This window comes from Leucopleurus acutus, assembly GCF_964270905.1.
Source record: "Leucopleurus acutus genome assembly, chromosome: X".
Lineage (NCBI taxonomy): Eukaryota > Metazoa > Chordata > Mammalia > Artiodactyla > Delphinidae > Leucopleurus > Leucopleurus acutus.
In genome coordinates, this window is record NC_139148.1 from 93,809,156 (window position 1) to 93,827,676 (window position 18,521).

The 18,521-nt window shown below is 40.9% G+C and overlaps 1 protein-coding gene across 1 annotated transcript in view; it reads left to right on the plus strand.

Moving 5' to 3' along the window:
* The window catches only part of MID2 (midline 2), a 103,633-nt gene that overhangs the window by 9,045 nt on the left and 76,067 nt on the right, over positions 1-18,521 (plus strand). Inside the window, exon 2 of the mRNA XM_082864260.1 lies at positions 2,843-3,558. Within this exon, the coding sequence (XP_082720386.1) occupies positions 2,899-3,558 (660 nt within the window). The 5' untranslated portion in view covers positions 2,843-2,898. The remainder of the gene's footprint in view (positions 1-2,842; positions 3,559-18,521) is intronic.

Here is an 18,521-nt window from a genome sequence, read left to right on the forward strand (position 1 = left end):
AGATAGGTTGAAAGGATGCTGAAATATTAGGAGTGACCAGAACAAGGTGGCCTCATAAATGAGAGATGAGATGAACAGATGTTTGGAGAAGTTGCAAAAATACTCAGTTCCCCGAAATTGTAAAATAAAACAGAATAGAAACAGTATAATAGAAAAAGTTACTTACCATAAGGAACAGAGTGTAACCATCTTATATTATTCTCTATACAGCCAAAATCAGTTAAGGTAGTTATTTTAAAGCACTGATGTTTGGCTTTTTTTCTGCCAAGGACTCTTTTGAGAACATTTTGAATGCTATGGACAACCCTCTCCCCGTGAAAGTGTATATATGATATACATACAGCATCCTTTAAACATTTCTAGAAGTTTCAGGAATCCCTGGTTAAAAATCCTATTTTGACCTTATCCAAGGCAATCCTGGCCCATAGCATGCTTTCCTAAGCTTAGTTTCATAGTGAGGTTCAAGTGTCTCACGTAGTCAGGAACAACTTTTAGGACTGCAGGAAAATTCGCAGAGCTTTTTCTCTGTACAGAAGAATTAATATGGCGTGATCCTAAGATTTAGAAGAGTTGTGGTACTCTAATTGTTTTTGTAAAGGTTACAACACAGAGGCAGGTCTATCAGCAATGCATCTTGACCAACTATAATTTTGGCAGGAGGCCTTACTCGATTCTCCCAGGTAGCTTCCAACACAGACACGGAGGAATGCAGACCTGCAGTTCTGGAAGAGGCAGTAATAGAAATGCAGAGTAAGGTGGAGATGGGCCTAGAAGAAAGAGGTATGATTCTGAAAGGGACTAGGAGTGAGAGGCAGATTCAGAGAAACTCAGAGGGACACAGAGAGACACAAATAGAAGTGGAAACATGGTGTCTATAAGCCCTCTTGTAAATAGTCAAGATATTTGTCAAGTGAAGGAGGTGAGATGATTGAAATAAAGGTGTGTGGGAAAGAGCACAGGCCTTGGCATTAGACTGCCCCAGTGCTCTGGGTGTGTGTGTTCCTGGTTCATTTACTTAATGACACAGAGCCCCAGTTTCCCAACCATAATATGCGTATAGTATTAGTACCTTCCGTACAGCCTTCCTGATAGAATTTAATGAAATATTGTGTGTAAAGTTCTTAACATGGCACTCAGAATACAGGAGGTACTCAATAAATGCTAGACCCCTTCTTTAACTTCCTCTACTTGAAGGGATCCTTCATTTAACAATTTTTAAATACTCTGTGAGTGTGAGGCACTGTACTATGAATAAAAATATGAAATAGTTGATGCCCTCAAGGAGCAAGGAGGGTTAGCTGGAGACACAGATGTGTAAATGAAATAAAACAGAATGTTCTGGAAGCCACCAAGTGGTTGAAGTGATAAACATGTTCAGTGAGAGAACTCCTAGGTTTCTAGGCTTGGATGGTGACATTCAACAGATAGGGAAAATTGGAAGAGGAGCAGTTGTTTTGTTTTGGGGGGCAGGGAAGAATAGCAAGTTTATTTATGGACATGTTGAATTTGACCAATGGAACTACCAAAGGCAATATTCCTGCCTTGAGTGGAAGTTGGAATCTATCATCTCTAAAGTCTCTTCCAATTCTAAGATTCTATGATATATGTACATTTTAATTGTTTTACTTTTTCATCTCTATAGGTGAATGCTGATAGATGTTATAAGCTACAAAATACTAGCCAACAATTTCCAAGCTCTTGTAAATTGTAAAATAAGAACACCACACACCTCACTTTTAAAAAAAGTGGTTATACAAACATCTAAACTTATCAAACCAACTGAGAGTGACCGTTTTAGAAAAAGATTCTTCACTTTTGCAGTCCAATTTCCTATAGATTTCCATTAAATAGCTAGTTAGTTCAGTGCACTTAAAAGGTTTGATTTAGAAACAGCTTTTAGGGATACATCTATTGTACTTATGCACAATGTATAATTGTACTCAGTATTTAAGTTTCCTGTGAGAGGGCTATGCAGATGTCTCTGACAGATGACAAAACCTGAACAAATACCAGTGGCGGAATCAAACTTTCAAGCCCTGATGAGAGTCTCCGGTGATAGTGAGATGATGAACAAAAGTTATTCAAAAGCAAAAGATGCCTTTCTCTTTCCTATAAATAAGATTAACACTTTAAACCAACAAAATATATTTTATACTTTTTATATTTTAATATTTTTCCTATTTGTCTCTAGTAACTCAGTTTACTAGAAGTAGGGTGGAACAGAAATTTCCATGTGTGGTAACAGGAAGTAATTCAAGTTCACACATCTGAAGAACTTATTATCCTGTGCTGAGAACTACATTTTTCTAAAGCTCTCTCTTCTCTTTTTATGCAGGCTCTGAGAATGGGATCATTTCAAGAACTAGAGAGTTAGTTTCAAATATGGCCTTGTTTTCCTTCCACTAGATGTGAAATAGGAGCAGCCTCTGTATTTTAACTGGAAGTAAAATAGAGAACAATATTGGAGAATGGAGACTGAGAATTTGGCAGGGCCTCAGGTGCATCATAGTCCAGGACAAGAGATGTCAGTGGAGAGGGTGTGTGAGAGACTGATCCGCACCAGTGTGGTGAGTTGGAACAGGAATGTGAGTCAGTAAACCGGGATTCAGAGATGGCCTCTAGTTTCTGTTTATTAGTGCAGGAAAATAAACCCACGCATTTGTCAAAAACAAGGTTTAAAGGGGGAGAATGGCTTTTTGATTAATTCCCAGCTCACTTTCTTATTGCTCCAGCATCCCTGGGGAATCCAGCCTGTAAAACCTCCATTGGTTAGTGTGTAATTATGCTACATCCACGTTTCCTTTGGAAATGCTTAATGACTCTTGCTTCGTGTTCCTTGCAGGTGAAAGCCCAGCCTCTGCGGTTCTTAATGCCTCAGCAGGATTATTTTCACTAAAGATGGAAACACTGGAGTCTGAATTGACCTGTCCAATCTGCCTAGAGTTGTTTGAAGACCCCCTTCTGCTCCCTTGTGCTCACAGCCTCTGCTTCAGCTGTGCCCATCGCATCTTGGTCTCGAGCTGCAGCTCTGGTGAATCCGTTGAACCCATTACTGCTTTCCAGTGTCCTACGTGCAGGTATGTTATCTCACTGAACCACCGGGGCCTGGACGGCCTCAAGAGGAATGTGACTCTGCAGAACATTATTGACCGCTTCCAGAAGGCTTCCGTCAGTGGACCCAATTCCCCAAGTGAGAGCCGCCGGGAGAGGACTTACAGGCCCAGCAGCGCCATGTCTAGTGAGCGAATTGCTTGCCAGTTTTGTGAGCAGGACCCGCCAAGGGATGCAGTGAAAACATGCATCACCTGCGAGGTCTCCTACTGTGACCGTTGCCTGCGGGCCACGCACCCCAATAAGAAACCTTTCACCAGCCACCGCCTGGTGGAACCAGTGCCGGACACACATCTTCGAGGGATCACCTGCCTGGACCATGAGAATGAGAAAGTGAACATGTATTGTGTATCTGATGACCAATTGATCTGTGCCTTATGCAAACTGGTGGGGCGTCACCGAGACCATCAGGTCGCGTCCCTGAATGATCGGTTTGAGAAGCTCAAGGTAAGGGATCTGGGAGATACCCCTTACACGACTTTGTCTCTTTATACACAGTTATACAGTTAGCAAGTTCCCTAATAAACCAGTTCACTTTTTCTATATGACAAGTGAATTAACTCCAAATTCTTCTCGTGACAAATAGCCTCCTCGCCTGCAGGCTCTCACTGGAACCTGTTTCATCTGTTGCACAAACCTGTTTGCGTTCGTTCACCTCTGGCCAGTTCTGGGGGAATTAACCTATGGCTCATACTAATAGTACGGCCAGAGAAACAGCAGCCTCTCTCCTCTGACAGTGATATATTGTACCCTATATATCTTTGCCATGATCTTTCTACCTCTTCTTTTAAGTATGTGAGTACCCGTGTAGGTGTATTACAATTAACATATGTGCTGATTTGCATATATATGCGTATAGCTATGGGAAGGTTGGGTGTGTCTCCGGTATGTGTGGGTGGAGGTGTCTGAGTGTATCTATGTAGGTGAGAGGTTTTTGTGGAGGACAGTAGTGTATGTGTTTGCACACTCAGTACACTAAATAAGCAAAGTTTTGGTACTGGCCACTACAAATTGCCACTAAGCCCTTAAGAGGGGGCTAATTCTAAACCTGCCTTAAAAAACAGAGCAAAACAAAACAAGCAGCCAAAAAAGGGACTTCAGTGTACCACGAAGTTAGGAGGGATAATCAAATACCTGAACTAAAAATTTAAACTGAAGGCAATAAATATTTAATCCAGTATCATATTTTGTGCCAGTGTTCGTTTTGAAGTGCTTGTTTGCAGTCTCTGCCTGGGAAGTTCCTGTTCGGTGGCCAGAGTTTTCTGAAGTTGTTGTGCCAGCATAGTATTTATATGCAAGTCTAACTGCCTATTTTTTTTAAAGCACTACTACCTCACGTTGATGTTAACAAATGTCAGATCCAGCAAAATTGTTTTAGTCCCATTGCCTGTCTGCTATGTGGCTTGATTTCTCTTAAGAAGCTACTTAACAGAAATTCCAGAAAAATAAAATATTTAACTGAATAATAAGATTACCACTCCAAAATCAGGCCTAGATATATAAGCCAAGCTGGAAGGAAGACCCAGATGGGATGGAAGGAAGGCAATAAAAGAGTGGAGATCTTCCTCTTGCCATGCTATGGAAAAGTCATTGTAACATATGTAAAAATTATGATGTTGGTGAGGGTAGTAATACTCAGAATAGGATACATTTTCCCTTCTGTAATTTATTGAAAACAGTATCGAGAGTGACATTGACAATGGTTTGTGCTGTTTTTGATTTTTTATTTACATTTAATATTTATAAATTTGTACAAAGTTTAATGTTTGTTGATTTCACTAAGGGTGATATTCTCATTCATATCAAGACTGCAGAGAGCAACAATCTCAGTGGCTGCAATTCTTTTTTTTCCCATTTTTAATTTTTATTTATTTATTTCTTTAACATCTTTGTTGGAGTATAATTGCTGTACAATGGTGTGTTAGTTTCTGCTTTTTAACAAAGTGAATCAGCTATACATATATCCCCATATCTCATCCCTCTTGCATCTCCCTCCCACCCTCCCTATCCCACCCCTCTAGGCGGTCACAAAGCACCGAGCTGATCTCTCTGTGCTATGCGGCTGCTTCCCACTAGCTAGCTATTTTACATTTGGTAGTGTATATATGTCCATGCCACTCTCTCACTTCATCCCAGCTTACCCTTCCCCCTCCGCGTGTCCTCAAGTCTGTTCTCTACGTCTGCATCTTGATTCCTGCCCTGCCCCTAGGTTCTTCATAACCATTTTTTTTTAGATTCCATATATATGTGTTAGCATACAGTATTTGTTTTTCTCTTTCTGACTTACTTCACTCTGTATGACAGACTCTAGGTCCATCCATCTCACTACAAACAACTCAGTTTCGTCTCTTTTTATGGCTGAGTAATATTCCACTGTATATATGTGCCACATCTTCTTTATGCATTCATCTGTCAACGGACACTTAGATTGCTTCCATGTCCTGGCTATTGTAAATAGAGCTGCAATGAACATTGTGGTACATGACTCTTTTTGAATTATGGTTTTCTCACAGTATATGCCCAGTAGTGGGATTGCTGGGTCATATGATAGTTCTATTTTTAGATTTTAAGGAACCTCCATACTGTTCTCCATAATTGCGGTATCAATTTACATTTCTACCAACAGTGTAAGAGGGTTCCCTTTTCTCCACACCCTCTCCAGCATTTATTTGTAGATTTTTTGATGATGGCCATTCTGACTGGTGTGAGGTGATACCTCATTGTAGCTTTGATTTGCATTTCTCTAATGATTAGTGATGTTGAGCATTCTTTCATGTGTTTGTTGGCAATCTGTATATCTTCTTTGGAGAAATGTCTATTTAAGTCTCTGCCCATTTTTGGATTGGGTTGTTTGTTTTTTTTTATATTGAGCTGCATGAGCTGCTTATATATTTTGGAGATTAATCCTTTGTCAGTTGCTTCATCTGCAAATATTTTCTCTCATTCTGAGGGCTGTCTTTGGGACTTGTTTATGGTTTCCTTTACTGTGCAAAAGCTTTGAAGTTTCAATAGGTCCCATTTGTTTATTTTTGTTTTTATTTCCATTTCTCTAGGAGGTGGGTCAAAAAGGACCTTGCTGTGATTTATGTCATGGAGTTCTCTTCCTATGTTTTCCTCTAAGAGTTTTATAGTGTCCGGCCTTACATTTAGGTCTTTAATCCATTTGGAGTTTATTTTTGTGTATGGTGTTAGGGAGTGTTCTAATCTCATACTTTTAAATGTACTTGTCCAGTTTTCCCAGCACCACTTATTGAAGAGCCTGTCTTTTCTCCATTGTATATCCTTGCCTCCTTTGTCATAGATTAGTTGTCCCTAGGTGTGTGGGTTTATCTCTGGGCTTTCTATCCTGTTCCATTGATCTATATTTCTGTTTTTGTGCCAGTACCATACTGTCTTCATTACTGTAGCTTTGTAGTATAGTCTGAAATCCAGGAGCCTGATTCCTCCAGCTCCATTTTTCTTTCTCAAGATCGCTTTGGCTATTCAGGGTCTTTTGTGTATCCATACAAATTGTGAAATTTTTTGTTCTAGTTCTGTGAAAAATGCCATTGGTAGTTTGATAGGGATTGCATTGAATCTGTAGATTGCTTTGGGTAGTATAGTCATTTTCACAATGTTGATTCTTCCAATCCAAGAACATGGCATATCTCTCCATCTGTTTGTGTCATCTTTGATTTCTTACATCAGTGTCTTATAGTTTTCTGAGTACAGGTCTTTTACCTCCTTAGGTAGGTTTATTCCTAGGTATTTTATTCTTTTTGTTGCAATCGTAAAATGGGAGTGTTTCCTTAATTTCTCTTTCAGATTTTTCACCATTAGTGTATAGGAATGCAAGATATTTCTGCACATTAATTTTGTATCCTGCTACTTTACCAAATTCATTGATTAGCTCTAGTAGTTTTCTGGTAGAGTCTTTAGGATTCTCTATGTATAGTATCATGTCATCTAGTGGCTGCAATTCTTAGACTCCTAAGATGGTAGGCCTTGGACTTGGTCTAGTTGAAGCCCTACGCCTTAAAGTGGTATAAATGGAGGCTTTGAGAGGTTAAGCAATTTGGTCAAAGTCCCAGAACTGGAACTGGAACTCAGCTTCTAGAGCTGAGTTGAATTAAGTACCTTTCTATTGCAGCCTGCTGTCACTTTATTTTGGACCTAAATTTTCCCTATGAAATGTGATTTGAAACTTACTTTTATGCTCCAGCAACTGCACATTTCATGGGTCACAGATAAACGGTTAACAGAGTCAAGGAAAAGACATAGTATAAACTTAGAGTTTTTTAATGGCAAGAGTTGGGGGCGGGGTGCAGGAAGAGTGGGGGACATGGAGAGGTAGAACAATCTCTTGCCAAATATTTGCAGGTGTTGGAACTATAATAAGGCATTGGCCTTGAGAAATATTCCAAACAGAAAAATCTGTATCCATATGTACTGTTGAGATAACAAAAGACTGGATAGAATAAGCCTGTATCTACAGAGCACCAGCTTTTTGAAAACATCCGAAAACATGAAAACATTGGATGATTGATTAGATATTTGGCATCGTGCAGCTATAGTCCTTGTCTCCAGGGATAGATGGAACACAAAAGTATTTTACCAAAAGATCCTTTACTCTGTAACTAATCAGTAATTTTTGGAGAAAGAGAGGCCAAGTTTTGAATCGTTCCCCTTTAAGTTTTTAGGAAATGTGCAGAAAATTCAGATTATAAATTAAGTGGAAACTTCTTTGCTCATTTTTGGACAGAGAGTGGAAACATATGAATCATTCCCAACCGTGTGGTTTGTTATGTTGTCTGGAACATCTTGGGCTTTGAGGGGGGAGAGGGAGGTGCTGCTTGTGTGAGAGGGGGATGGAGTGGGGTAGGAGTCACTTTGGTTTGGTGCCAAGTATAAAAGGATATTAGTTCTCCACATTAAGCAGAGAGGAAGTCTGACTTTTAGTGTCACATATCCTCACTTCTTTGAGTTAATTTTAATTTAGGAAAGCATTTAGGATTATCCCCTTAATCTGCTTGATTCTTCCCCAAGGAGAAAGGAGAAAGCCAGCTGTCAGAAGCTATAGGGGAGATGGCCTTGAGTATACTCCCCTGGCCCTGAGAGGAGCACGGGAGTCCTACAGGAATAGGGAAAGGGGTTTGACTTTCTGGCCAGTGACTGATACAGTGTTTGTTTGTACTTTTTTGTTCTGGAGACTCATTGTTGGCGTTTATAACTACACTTTTTTTTTTTTTTTTTTTTACTAATCCCTGATTAGGATTAGTGGTCTCTAATATTTATTTGTTCAGTAAAGAATAAACAGATCATTACATTATAGATGAAAGGTCAGAATAACCAGAAGCCAGCCTGTCATCTTAACATGTACTCAAAATGGACTAGAGGGTTTGGGATACCTAGTATAGTTTATTATCCTTAGTTAATAGTCCAGTTTACCTAAATATCCTTCAGAAGGCTACCAGTGGTTCTTCAATTTGAAAGAATAATTGTGTTTATGACAGTTATTACAGTTGTAAGGCCTATCAGAGTAACTATTTTCTCTATCACTTTTCATTTACTACTCCCAATATATATCTTAGTTCATGATCTGTGTTGCGTTTCTAGTGCTTCACATTTTAGAGTTTTCATTGTCACATGACTTCCTCCCCTTAGAAAAGACTGATATTATTGTATTAATAAATGTGGCTTTATAAAAGAGGTCAAATTTGGGTGACTCTCTATTGGTGACAGATTTCAACTCAATATTCCAAGTTCTGTACAACTTGGTTCTCATGCTTGCCCAGCTGTCTTTTCTTCCTGCCACTCTCAAACATGTTATCTTCACCTGTCCAGTCTAACCTGTCTGCTAAACATACTACTCTCTTTCCTGACTCTTAACTTTCACTCATACTGTTCTCTTGGCCTGCTTAGGAATCCTACCTATTCTTTAGTGCTCAATTAAAATCCCACAAGGCCGCTCCAACATACCCCAGTTTTACCATAAATTCTTTGGGGGCCAGGCACAATGTCTTTTATTTCTCCAATATCTTCCTTAGTGTCTAGCACACATAGTATATGCTCAAGAAATCCAAGTGAATTAAATCTTTGTAATGGATTTGCAGTAAGTGTACCAGCATCTATAGCTTGTTTCCATACTCATAAGATATAAAGCTGTCTTACCATTATGAATACCTTAGAAGTCTGGGGAGAAAAATCTGTGAACTACTGATAATGTTCAAAACCACAGTGTTAGCAAAAGTACGACATGTCCTTAATTTTAGGTGCCTATCCATTTTGATTGCTGGATTTTCCAACTGCCTAACCCCATGGTGACATCTGTATAAATCAGATGTGATTATTGTAATTCTCTTTGAGAGTGATGGCTTCACATTTCCATGCCCACAGCCTGCCAAAAATATAGCTGATGAAAACCAGGGGGAATAGAGGAATTTCCTGAAAGGAATAAACAAGTACATTTTCTTTATCTCATTACATTTCCACAAATTCATTACTACAAATAATTCTTTTTTTTAAGATATTGGAAATGTCTGTTTCTTTTTTTTTAAATATTTCTTTCTTTCTTTCTTTGGCTGCATTGGATCTTAGTTGCGACACGTGGGATCTCACTGCGGCATGCAGGATCTTTCATTGCTGCGTGCCGGCTCTTCCTTGTGGTGCGTGGGCTCTTCATTGTGGCGTGTAGGCTTCTCTAGTTGTGGCGCGCAGGCTCTAGAGCACACAGGCTCAGTAGTTGTGGCTCGGGCTTAGTTGCCCCACGACATGTGGGATCTTAGTTCCCCAACCAGGGATTGAACCCATGTCCCCTGCATTGGCAGGTGGATTCTTAATCCCTGGACCACCAGGGAAGTCCTACAAATAATTCTTAAATGTAGTTACATTTACCTATCAGGGGTCTTGTTGTTATAAAATATTACCTGGTATTAGAGTAAGCTTTTTGTTATGGGAAAGTAAAATACGCACACCACACACACAAAGAGAGACTGAGACAGAGAGAGCTAAAGATTGCCAAAGAGAAGGGAGATATGAAACTTGGAGAATATTCAAAGGAAAACCACAGCGAGAGTCAAAAGGTTGGAAAATAGATATTCTAGAATCTTATCATAGTTGGTCACTTGTCCTTCTTCCTACTCAGTCACTCTGTCATCTACCCACCCATTCTCACTCAGCCACCACCCTTCTCCCAGTTGTTTGTCTACTCACCCACTCCTGTCTGCCAAAACAGATACCCTCTCAGCTTATCTACCAATGGACATTTGACTGTTTCTGAACCAGTATGAATATGAGTATAAGAGAAGGAAGGAGAAATATCTTTATGAGAGACTGGCTTGAGAGGGCATATTTGCATACATCTGTATGTGCCATTATATACGAGTGTGTGTATTTCTGCATGGGTGAGTGGCTGAGAATTTAATCTGTGTGTGTCTCTGTGTACCTATAAATGTGTGTCACTGTGTGTGAGGAGGAGAGAGTGCCTGTGTTAGTCTTCTGTGGGCTTATCTGTGGATAACTTGGGTGTGAGGGGGCCATGAGTGTAGGGCAAGTTTTCTGTGGTCACCCTAGGGAGAGTTAGGACTTCAGGAGAACCTATCCTGAGACTAGGGATCTCCCTAATAAATGAGCCTCATGATGAGACAAATCTTCAGTGGAGGCCAGGGTGGGTTACCATAGCTGAGGGAACAGAAAAAGTTGTTTCTCACTTAGGTACTGAATCACAGTAGCTAAATATAAGAGCAAAGCATTTGTGTCTAGATTTGGACTCTCTAAGGTATGGTGGTGGACATGTGTGCATGGGGTGGGTGTAATATCTGTCATGGGGTTTTTCAGCAAAACCAGCCTTCAGCTCAACAATCGTAAAATCATCCTCGCTTGTAGATCTTGCTTCTCTGTGGTCTCTTAATTGTCCAAGACTTGCTCCCCGTTACTTATAATATGTATAAATTTGTACATGTTTTGTATGTGTGTGAGAGGGTAAAAAATGCATATTATTCCATTTCTACTCGAACTGTGTGCTAAGACTCATTTGAACCCCCCTTTCCCCCCTCCAATAATTATATTGATTCTCTGGCTCTACTCTCACATAGTATTAACAGGACTCTGTGTTGGAAGATGTTTTCTATTGTTTCTTAGGTTTGAGAGCAAGTTTAGCTAGTGGATACTCCAACTACCTGTGTTCCTATCTTTCTGTTTTTCTTTTATTTCTTTTGTCCCAAGTCTCCTCCTCATCAACATCTGAAAGAGCTAACAATCATCAGTCTGAGAAGAGCTTACAAAACACTGACTCAGAGATTGTTCTTGGGTGGATGAAAATCCTGTCTGTTATTATTGGGCAAGACAACATGTTACAGAAATATAATATAGGTGAAGAAAGATTAAGGAAACAAGAATTATTGAACCCAAAGAAGTGAGGTTTAAAAGGGAAAATGTGATAATGACACTCAAGTTCATAAAGGGTTGATATAATGAGGTACTCTCTTGTTCTTTATCTCCCCTGAAGATGGACCAGACAAGAAGTTAAACTGTAGCCCCAGGGTGTTAGGCCAGGGGCTCATTCATTCATTCATTCATTTAAAAAACAATTAATGAACATGCACTTTGTTTATTAAACACTTAAATTGTTCAAGTCATTGTAGTAGGAGCTGGGGACACAGGAACTAAGGCACAGTGCCCGCCTTACTGAGCTCAAAGCTCAGTAAGGGAGATAGGTAAGAACATCTTCGAATTCAGTATGGTAAGTGCCATGGCAGAGGTTTGCACAGGGTTCTCTGAAGCACAGAGGAAGGGTCAGTGAAAGGAAGTCATTGGGCTTAAAAGCAGGGAATCATAAATGAATTCATTGGAGAAGAGGGCCAACTGGAGAGAGACTGTGAAGAAAGAATTGACAGGACTTGGAGAACGACTGTAGTGGTTATAGATGATGGAGAGAAAGAATTAAAAAATGATTTTTGAGGAGGAGATGTCTTGAAGGATGGTGGTATCGGTTACAGAAATAGAGAAATTAGGAAGGGACTAGCAGTTTGGGGCGATGACTTCAGACGAGTCTGAAGGTGCCAAGCACTAGAAAAGGGGTTGCGGTTCCAGTGAAAAAGACAGCACATCCCAACCCTGGTGGAGGTGTCAGCGTAGTGTGCAGAGGCAGACGAGTGAGGACACAGTTACAAGACAGTGTGGTGAGTCCTGTGGCAGTGGAGGCACGGGGCGTGTGTGTGTGTGTGTGTGTGTGTGTGTGTGTGTGTGAGAGAGAGAGAGAGAGAGAGAGAGAGAGAGAGAGAGAGAGAGATCATAGGAGGGGCATCAGAAGAGACTTTGGGTGGCGTTAGAGACTTTAGGTGTCCCTCCTAGTTGGGGGACAGGGATGGGGTCAGGGACAGGGAGTGTTCTAGTCCAGAGAAAATAGTTTGTTCAAATATCTGGTGGAGATAGAGCATGGGGCACTCTCAGAACTGAAAGGGCAAGTGTTCCAGAAGGGGTTGAAATTCAGGCCTTTGTGGCGGCCGAAGGATCAGGGCCAGAGACATAGGTTTGAGGGTCTTTAGCGTGGAGGTAGAGCCAGGCAGTAGGGAGCTGAATGAAGGCTGAGGAGTGAGCCTTGCAGCACACTCCTGGTCTAGAAGGTAGACAGAGAGGAAGGGCAAGCGAAGGAGAAAGGGGAGGATGTGTATGAGAGGCAGGAACCGAAGAGGAATCGTGCAAGTGGAATACAGTATGGAGGCCTCCGGGAAAGTAGAGTGGTTTCAGCTCAATATTATCAAAATGAACACTGGATTTAGGTTTTTAGTATAGGTTTTCTTTTCGAAGGTCCAAATAATAATTTATACATTTAAGCTAGAGATTTAACCATGCTATGCAACTGAACAGAGGGAAAAGAAAAGAATGTGGGATTGTTTGTGTAACATTTCTGATAAGGGGACTGGGAGAGGGTGTGTCTTTGCTGGATGATTTCAGAACCTTCTGAGAAGAGGAGGGCTGGCCACCTGTTTCACCTGGCTTGAAGACCAGTCTGGTGATCCCCAGCAAACCTCAGGTAGAGTAGACCTCATACCTCCAGTATGTCACCTGCATCTCATTCTGGGACATAGCCCGTGTCTATACAACAGCGAATAAATGTTTGGGGAAAGAATAAACTCAGGCATAAGGGTGTGGGCTTCAGTTTGTGGACCAGATGGTGTGTTCTGCTGTTGAAAGGCCATATGTAATTGATACATAAAGTGACAGACTGAAGCAAAAGCAAAGTAAGTATTTTAAGACAAGCAGTTAAAAAAAGAAGGCAGAATGTGACCCCAAAAGTGCGCTAAGATTTTGGCTGCTGGCTTTTGGAAGAGCTGGGAACATCAGTGAATAGACAAGATGTCAAAAAAGAGCTTATTAAAGAATAGTAACGGGGTCACTGGATCCGAGTATTTTTAAAGATGAAGTTGTCTTCTGTCAATTGGGGAGGCTCGGGTTTGGGGTGGGTTGGCCCTTCTTCCCTTCACTTCTTTTCGAAACCTTCAAGGTTCAATTCCCACATCAAAACAGTTGGGATCTTGTCTAGTTTTAGATAATGTTCGCCTTGTACCTTGTAGAAAGTAAGAGAGAATATAGGCATTCAATGGCAATAAAACATGTTTCAATAGAACAAACAGGAAGGCTCTGACCCCTTTTTAGGCTTCAAGACTCGCTGTGTCAGGTAGGTGTATGTAAGTGTGCTCATACATGTGTGAATGCATGTGCCTTCCCGGAGCATGACATATGAAGAACACAGTCAAGTGTGTGCCATAAGGGGACTCTCTGGCTTCAGTGAAGAGCTGGTGTTTGGACATGTAGCTAGTTTTCTTCGGGGAGCCAATGAGAAAGTTATCTGAAATAACCTGTGTCTAAAGAAGCGGGAAAAAAAAAAAACCCCAGCAATTATTTGAGAGTGTTAGTGAAGCCATTTCTTTTTATGGGAAGCTGTCTGGAAGAAAAATAGCCTGTGCCTAGCTTTCTCAGAAATAGCAAAACATTTTCCTCTTTGGGGAGGGTATAACAGAACACAAACAGGCCAAGTCTATATGACACAAATGAAGTGGAACTTGGATAAAAATGGAATCAGTGTAGACTGCCAATTTAGCTAACTTGGGCCTTTTAAAATCTCAATTATGCAAATCAGCCAAATCTTCCCCTCACTTTGTGCTGTTTAGACACATGTACAGTTTTGTGAGAGCTCTAACAATGTAGCCACCTGGAGGTGTGGAGGGTCTCACAGTTTCATAGCTGAAATGGCTTCTCTAACCTTCACACAGGGAAGCACAGGAGGGCCCAGAGCTAACCTCCTGCAGCAGGAAATGGGAGCTTCATCCTGCTCTCCCTGCCAGCCTCCTGTCCAGTTTCCTCCCGGCAGATATCTCCATTCCAATCTCCCCTGCCACTTGGGCTCTCTCGTTGTCACAGTTCAAGTGTTCTGAGAAAGCTGCACTAACTAGGCTTGGGCAGAAGGAGCCTGGCTCAGTCACTAAGTGGACTGCATGAGGAAAGAACACAGCAAACCGGTTCTTCACAACCAAGCAACCACAACAACAACACAACAAAGAGACGTGTTTAGTTTTACATAAAATTTTGCGCGCACACACACACACACACACACACACACACACACACACACACACACCCTTTTTGTATACTTAGTCTGCGTATAGACATGATAATTACTTGGCCAAGTCAATGAAATTCATACCTAGAGTGGCCCAGAATTTCTAGTTCGAAATGATTCGTCAGGGCTAAGCATGATAAGGAAGGGTGAGGAAATCAACTGCATAATTGCTTCAATTCTCTGCTTCCCTTTGCATATGTTGATTATTGAGAATCAATTCCAGCTTGAGAGGCGGCTTTAATTCCTGGTAAATGAATAGGAAGTGAGTAAGTAAATGTTCGGTGTTTCCCTCAAATTATGTCTCGTAATGTAAGAAAACAGTGGCAAAAAGCCATCAACAGATGGTGTTTTCATTAGCCAAAGATTTATTTTTCAAAGCCTTTTCATATTAATGAAGTAAAGATGAAATTAGAGTCATCTTGTCAGTTCTAGTTCTGGATTGCTAAAATGTGCTGGCATTCTGCAAATTGCTAGGGGGCCAGAGCAAAATAACCATTTGCCATAATGTTGTGATGGAGACCCAAGGTCCGTAGTCTAACCAGACCCCAAATTATGTGTTCAGCCCTAATTTTTGTTTTCAGTGGCTTTACAGAAGCTGTGAGTCTCAGTTGTGGGCCACAAATGAGGAACACACAGCAGGGATCTTAGTCCTGCTCTGCATTATGAATTATTTATAAGATATCAGTTTCACGACAAGTGTTGCAACAGGTTGCATACACTTGTTAGAAAACATTCTCCCCTTGGAATCCCATGTTTGAAAGAAAACACATTACAGTTGAAACACAGATTTCTTACACTGTATCTGCTCTGAGTTCCTCAATCTACATTATATTTACCTAATATGTCCATAAACTCATTTGTGAGACATGGAATTTCCACTGATCTAGGAATCTGGACCACTCTGCGGGAGGAAATCACAAACTGATTGGGCCCGTTACACATGCCCACTCTCTAACTTGAGCTGGACCTTTTCATCAAACTACAGCTCCATCATATTCACCTTACGTTCGAATTTTTGAAGAGGAGTCCAGACTTGTAGCCTCCACATCGTCACTATTGACATACTCACTAACCCTGTACAGTTTGGCATTTGCTTCCAAAACTCTACTGAAACTCCTTTTCCAAAGGTCACCAGTGACCTCTAATTACCAAATCCAGCTGCCTTTACTCAGGCCTCGTATTTCTCGCGCTCTCTGCATATCTGAGAGTGACAAATCCTTTCTTGAAACGTGTTTCTCTCGATTATCCTCTTAGCTTGGCCTAGATCTGCATTACCAACTGCTTTGCATATTGCACTCTCCTCCTAACCAGTGCCCCTGCCCCCAGGCTCTCCTGTCTTAGTCTGCCCCACATAGGTTGATCTCATAAATGCAGCCCTGATTATGTCATAATCTTGCTCAAAAAAACCTACAACCAAGATGACTCTACCCAGCAAGGATCTCATTCAGATTTGATGGAGAAATTAAAACCTTTACAGACAAGCAAAAGCTGAGAGAGTTCAGCACCACCAAACCAGCTTTACAACAAATGCTAAAGGATCTTCTCTAGGCAAGAAACACAAGAGAAGGAAAAGACCTATAATAACAAACCCAAAACAATGAAGAAAATGGGAACAGGAACATACATATCGATAATTACCTTAAATGTAAATGGATTAAATGCTCCCACCAAAAGACACAGACTGGCTGAATGGATACAAAAACAAGACCCATATATATGCTGTCTACAAGAGACGCACTTCAGACCTAGAGACACATACAGACTGAAAGTGAGGGGATGGAAAAAGATATTCCATGCAAATGGAAACCAAAAGAAAGCTGGAGTAGCAATTCTCATATCAGACAAAGTAGACTTTAAAATAAAGACTATTAGAAGAGACAAAGAAGGACACTACATAATGATCAAGGGATCGATCCAAAAGCCTTTGGTAAACCCCTACTGCTTTCAAAAATAGGTACAGACTCCTCACCTAGACATTTAAGACCTTCATAACAGGGCCTCTGTCTCCATTTCCAGCCTGTGCCCCTCTATTTTCTTGTACCCTCTGTTCTAGTCAGACTCACCTCTGTTCCCTGGATGTGTCCTATGCTTTATTCCCTTTTACTTTTGCTCATGCTACTCCCTGTGCCTGGAACGCCCTGCCTGCCTCCATCTCTGTCTATTAAAATCCTGCTTATCCTTCAAGACCCAGCATAATTTCACCTCCTCTTTATCTCTGAAGTCAAAGCACCTTGAATAGAGTAGGTGCTCCATACCTTTTGTATTAAGTAGAAATGAAATACCTTTTGTATTAAATCTCCGAACTGCCATTTCTTTTTTTTCCCCTGACATCTACTTAGCTTAGAACTCATGTCCAAATCAACAGTTGCGGCCCTTTGTTTTTCCTTTTTCTCTCCCTTTTTCCTTGCTGAGGAGAAGACCACAGATTGAGATGGTGGTGGGGTTAAAGAAGGCCAGGGGAGACACTGTATCCAAGCCAAGAAAAATGGAATAAATGGTGAAAAAATCACTCCCATGGGCATAAAGCCAAAGAAACCAAGCGAGATCTGGCCAGAAGCAGAGATTAAGCTGATTCTCATAATCCAGATTGAGAACAAGTGAGATCAGACTGCCTGTCCTAGAAATACATAAATGTGTGGGAATACTCCTCTGGGATGGATTCATGGGACAGTGCCAAGGGTACTAAGGAGCCACAGCTACCTAGCGGAGAAGAAAGGGGCCAACACGAGTCCTCTCCCCTTCTTCCCACTATCCCTTGCCCCCTCTCCCCCCCGCCCGCCCCGCCCAAAACATGCACTTCGAACAACTATGAACCATAGGAACCATGGAGACAGCAATGAAGCAATGAACACAACCAAGGGAAGGAATGCTGTGCTAGCAGAATAAGGACCAGGAAGTTGGGGTATTCCATTTGGAACAGACTTTGTGGGGATGTTGGGATGGTGAGTGAGAGAGGAGTGGATATTGGGGCAGGTCCTGGAAGAAGCAGCCGTCAGAGCTGAAGACTTGGAAATGAGGAGGAATAAAAAAAGCCCATTACCAATCTAGAGTGAATAACATTCTATTTTGTTCACATGAGGAATGTAAGAGAGTAGCTTGCTCAACTGAAAATATGCGAGGAGGTCTTAGTACTGTTTTAACTTATGTTATAATAAACAGATTTGCAAAGCGCTGCTAATGTTTCCCTAAAAGGATCTATGTCCCAGTAAACAACAGTAAACAATGGATGTCCTGTCTTGATACATACAGCTAGGCTTTGCATTTTGAAGTCTGGCATTTCTGTAGGCTATTGCTTAGTGCCAAAGGAGGGAAGCTGTGAGATACAACGCTAGATTTTGATGAATTCCACACTGAAAATGCCATCTTTTTTTCTGAAGGAACCTACTGATAAATATAAAGTGTTATCAACAAAGACAAAAAAATCATGGAATACTGGGGCAAAGCTGTATCTGAAGACTAGAGACCTGGATTCCCGTCCTAGCTTTGCTACATACTAGTCATATGACTGTGCAAAACACTTTAAGCCCAATCTGCAGCTCAGTTCTCTCATCTGTAAAATGCTGACATCTCCTACTTCATAGACTGTCATAATTATTAAATGATATGTATGAAATTGCCTAGCATAGTGTCTGACAAGTAGTAATTGCTCAATAAATTATAGTTTTCTTAGTCAACTCATCTGTAAAAAAAGAGAGAATAAAATCTGTTCTCCCTATGTCACAGGATTACTATGAGGGCAAAATGAGATATTGACTATGAAATACTTTTTTTTTTTTTTTTTTTTTTTTTTTTTTTTGGCGGTACACGGGCC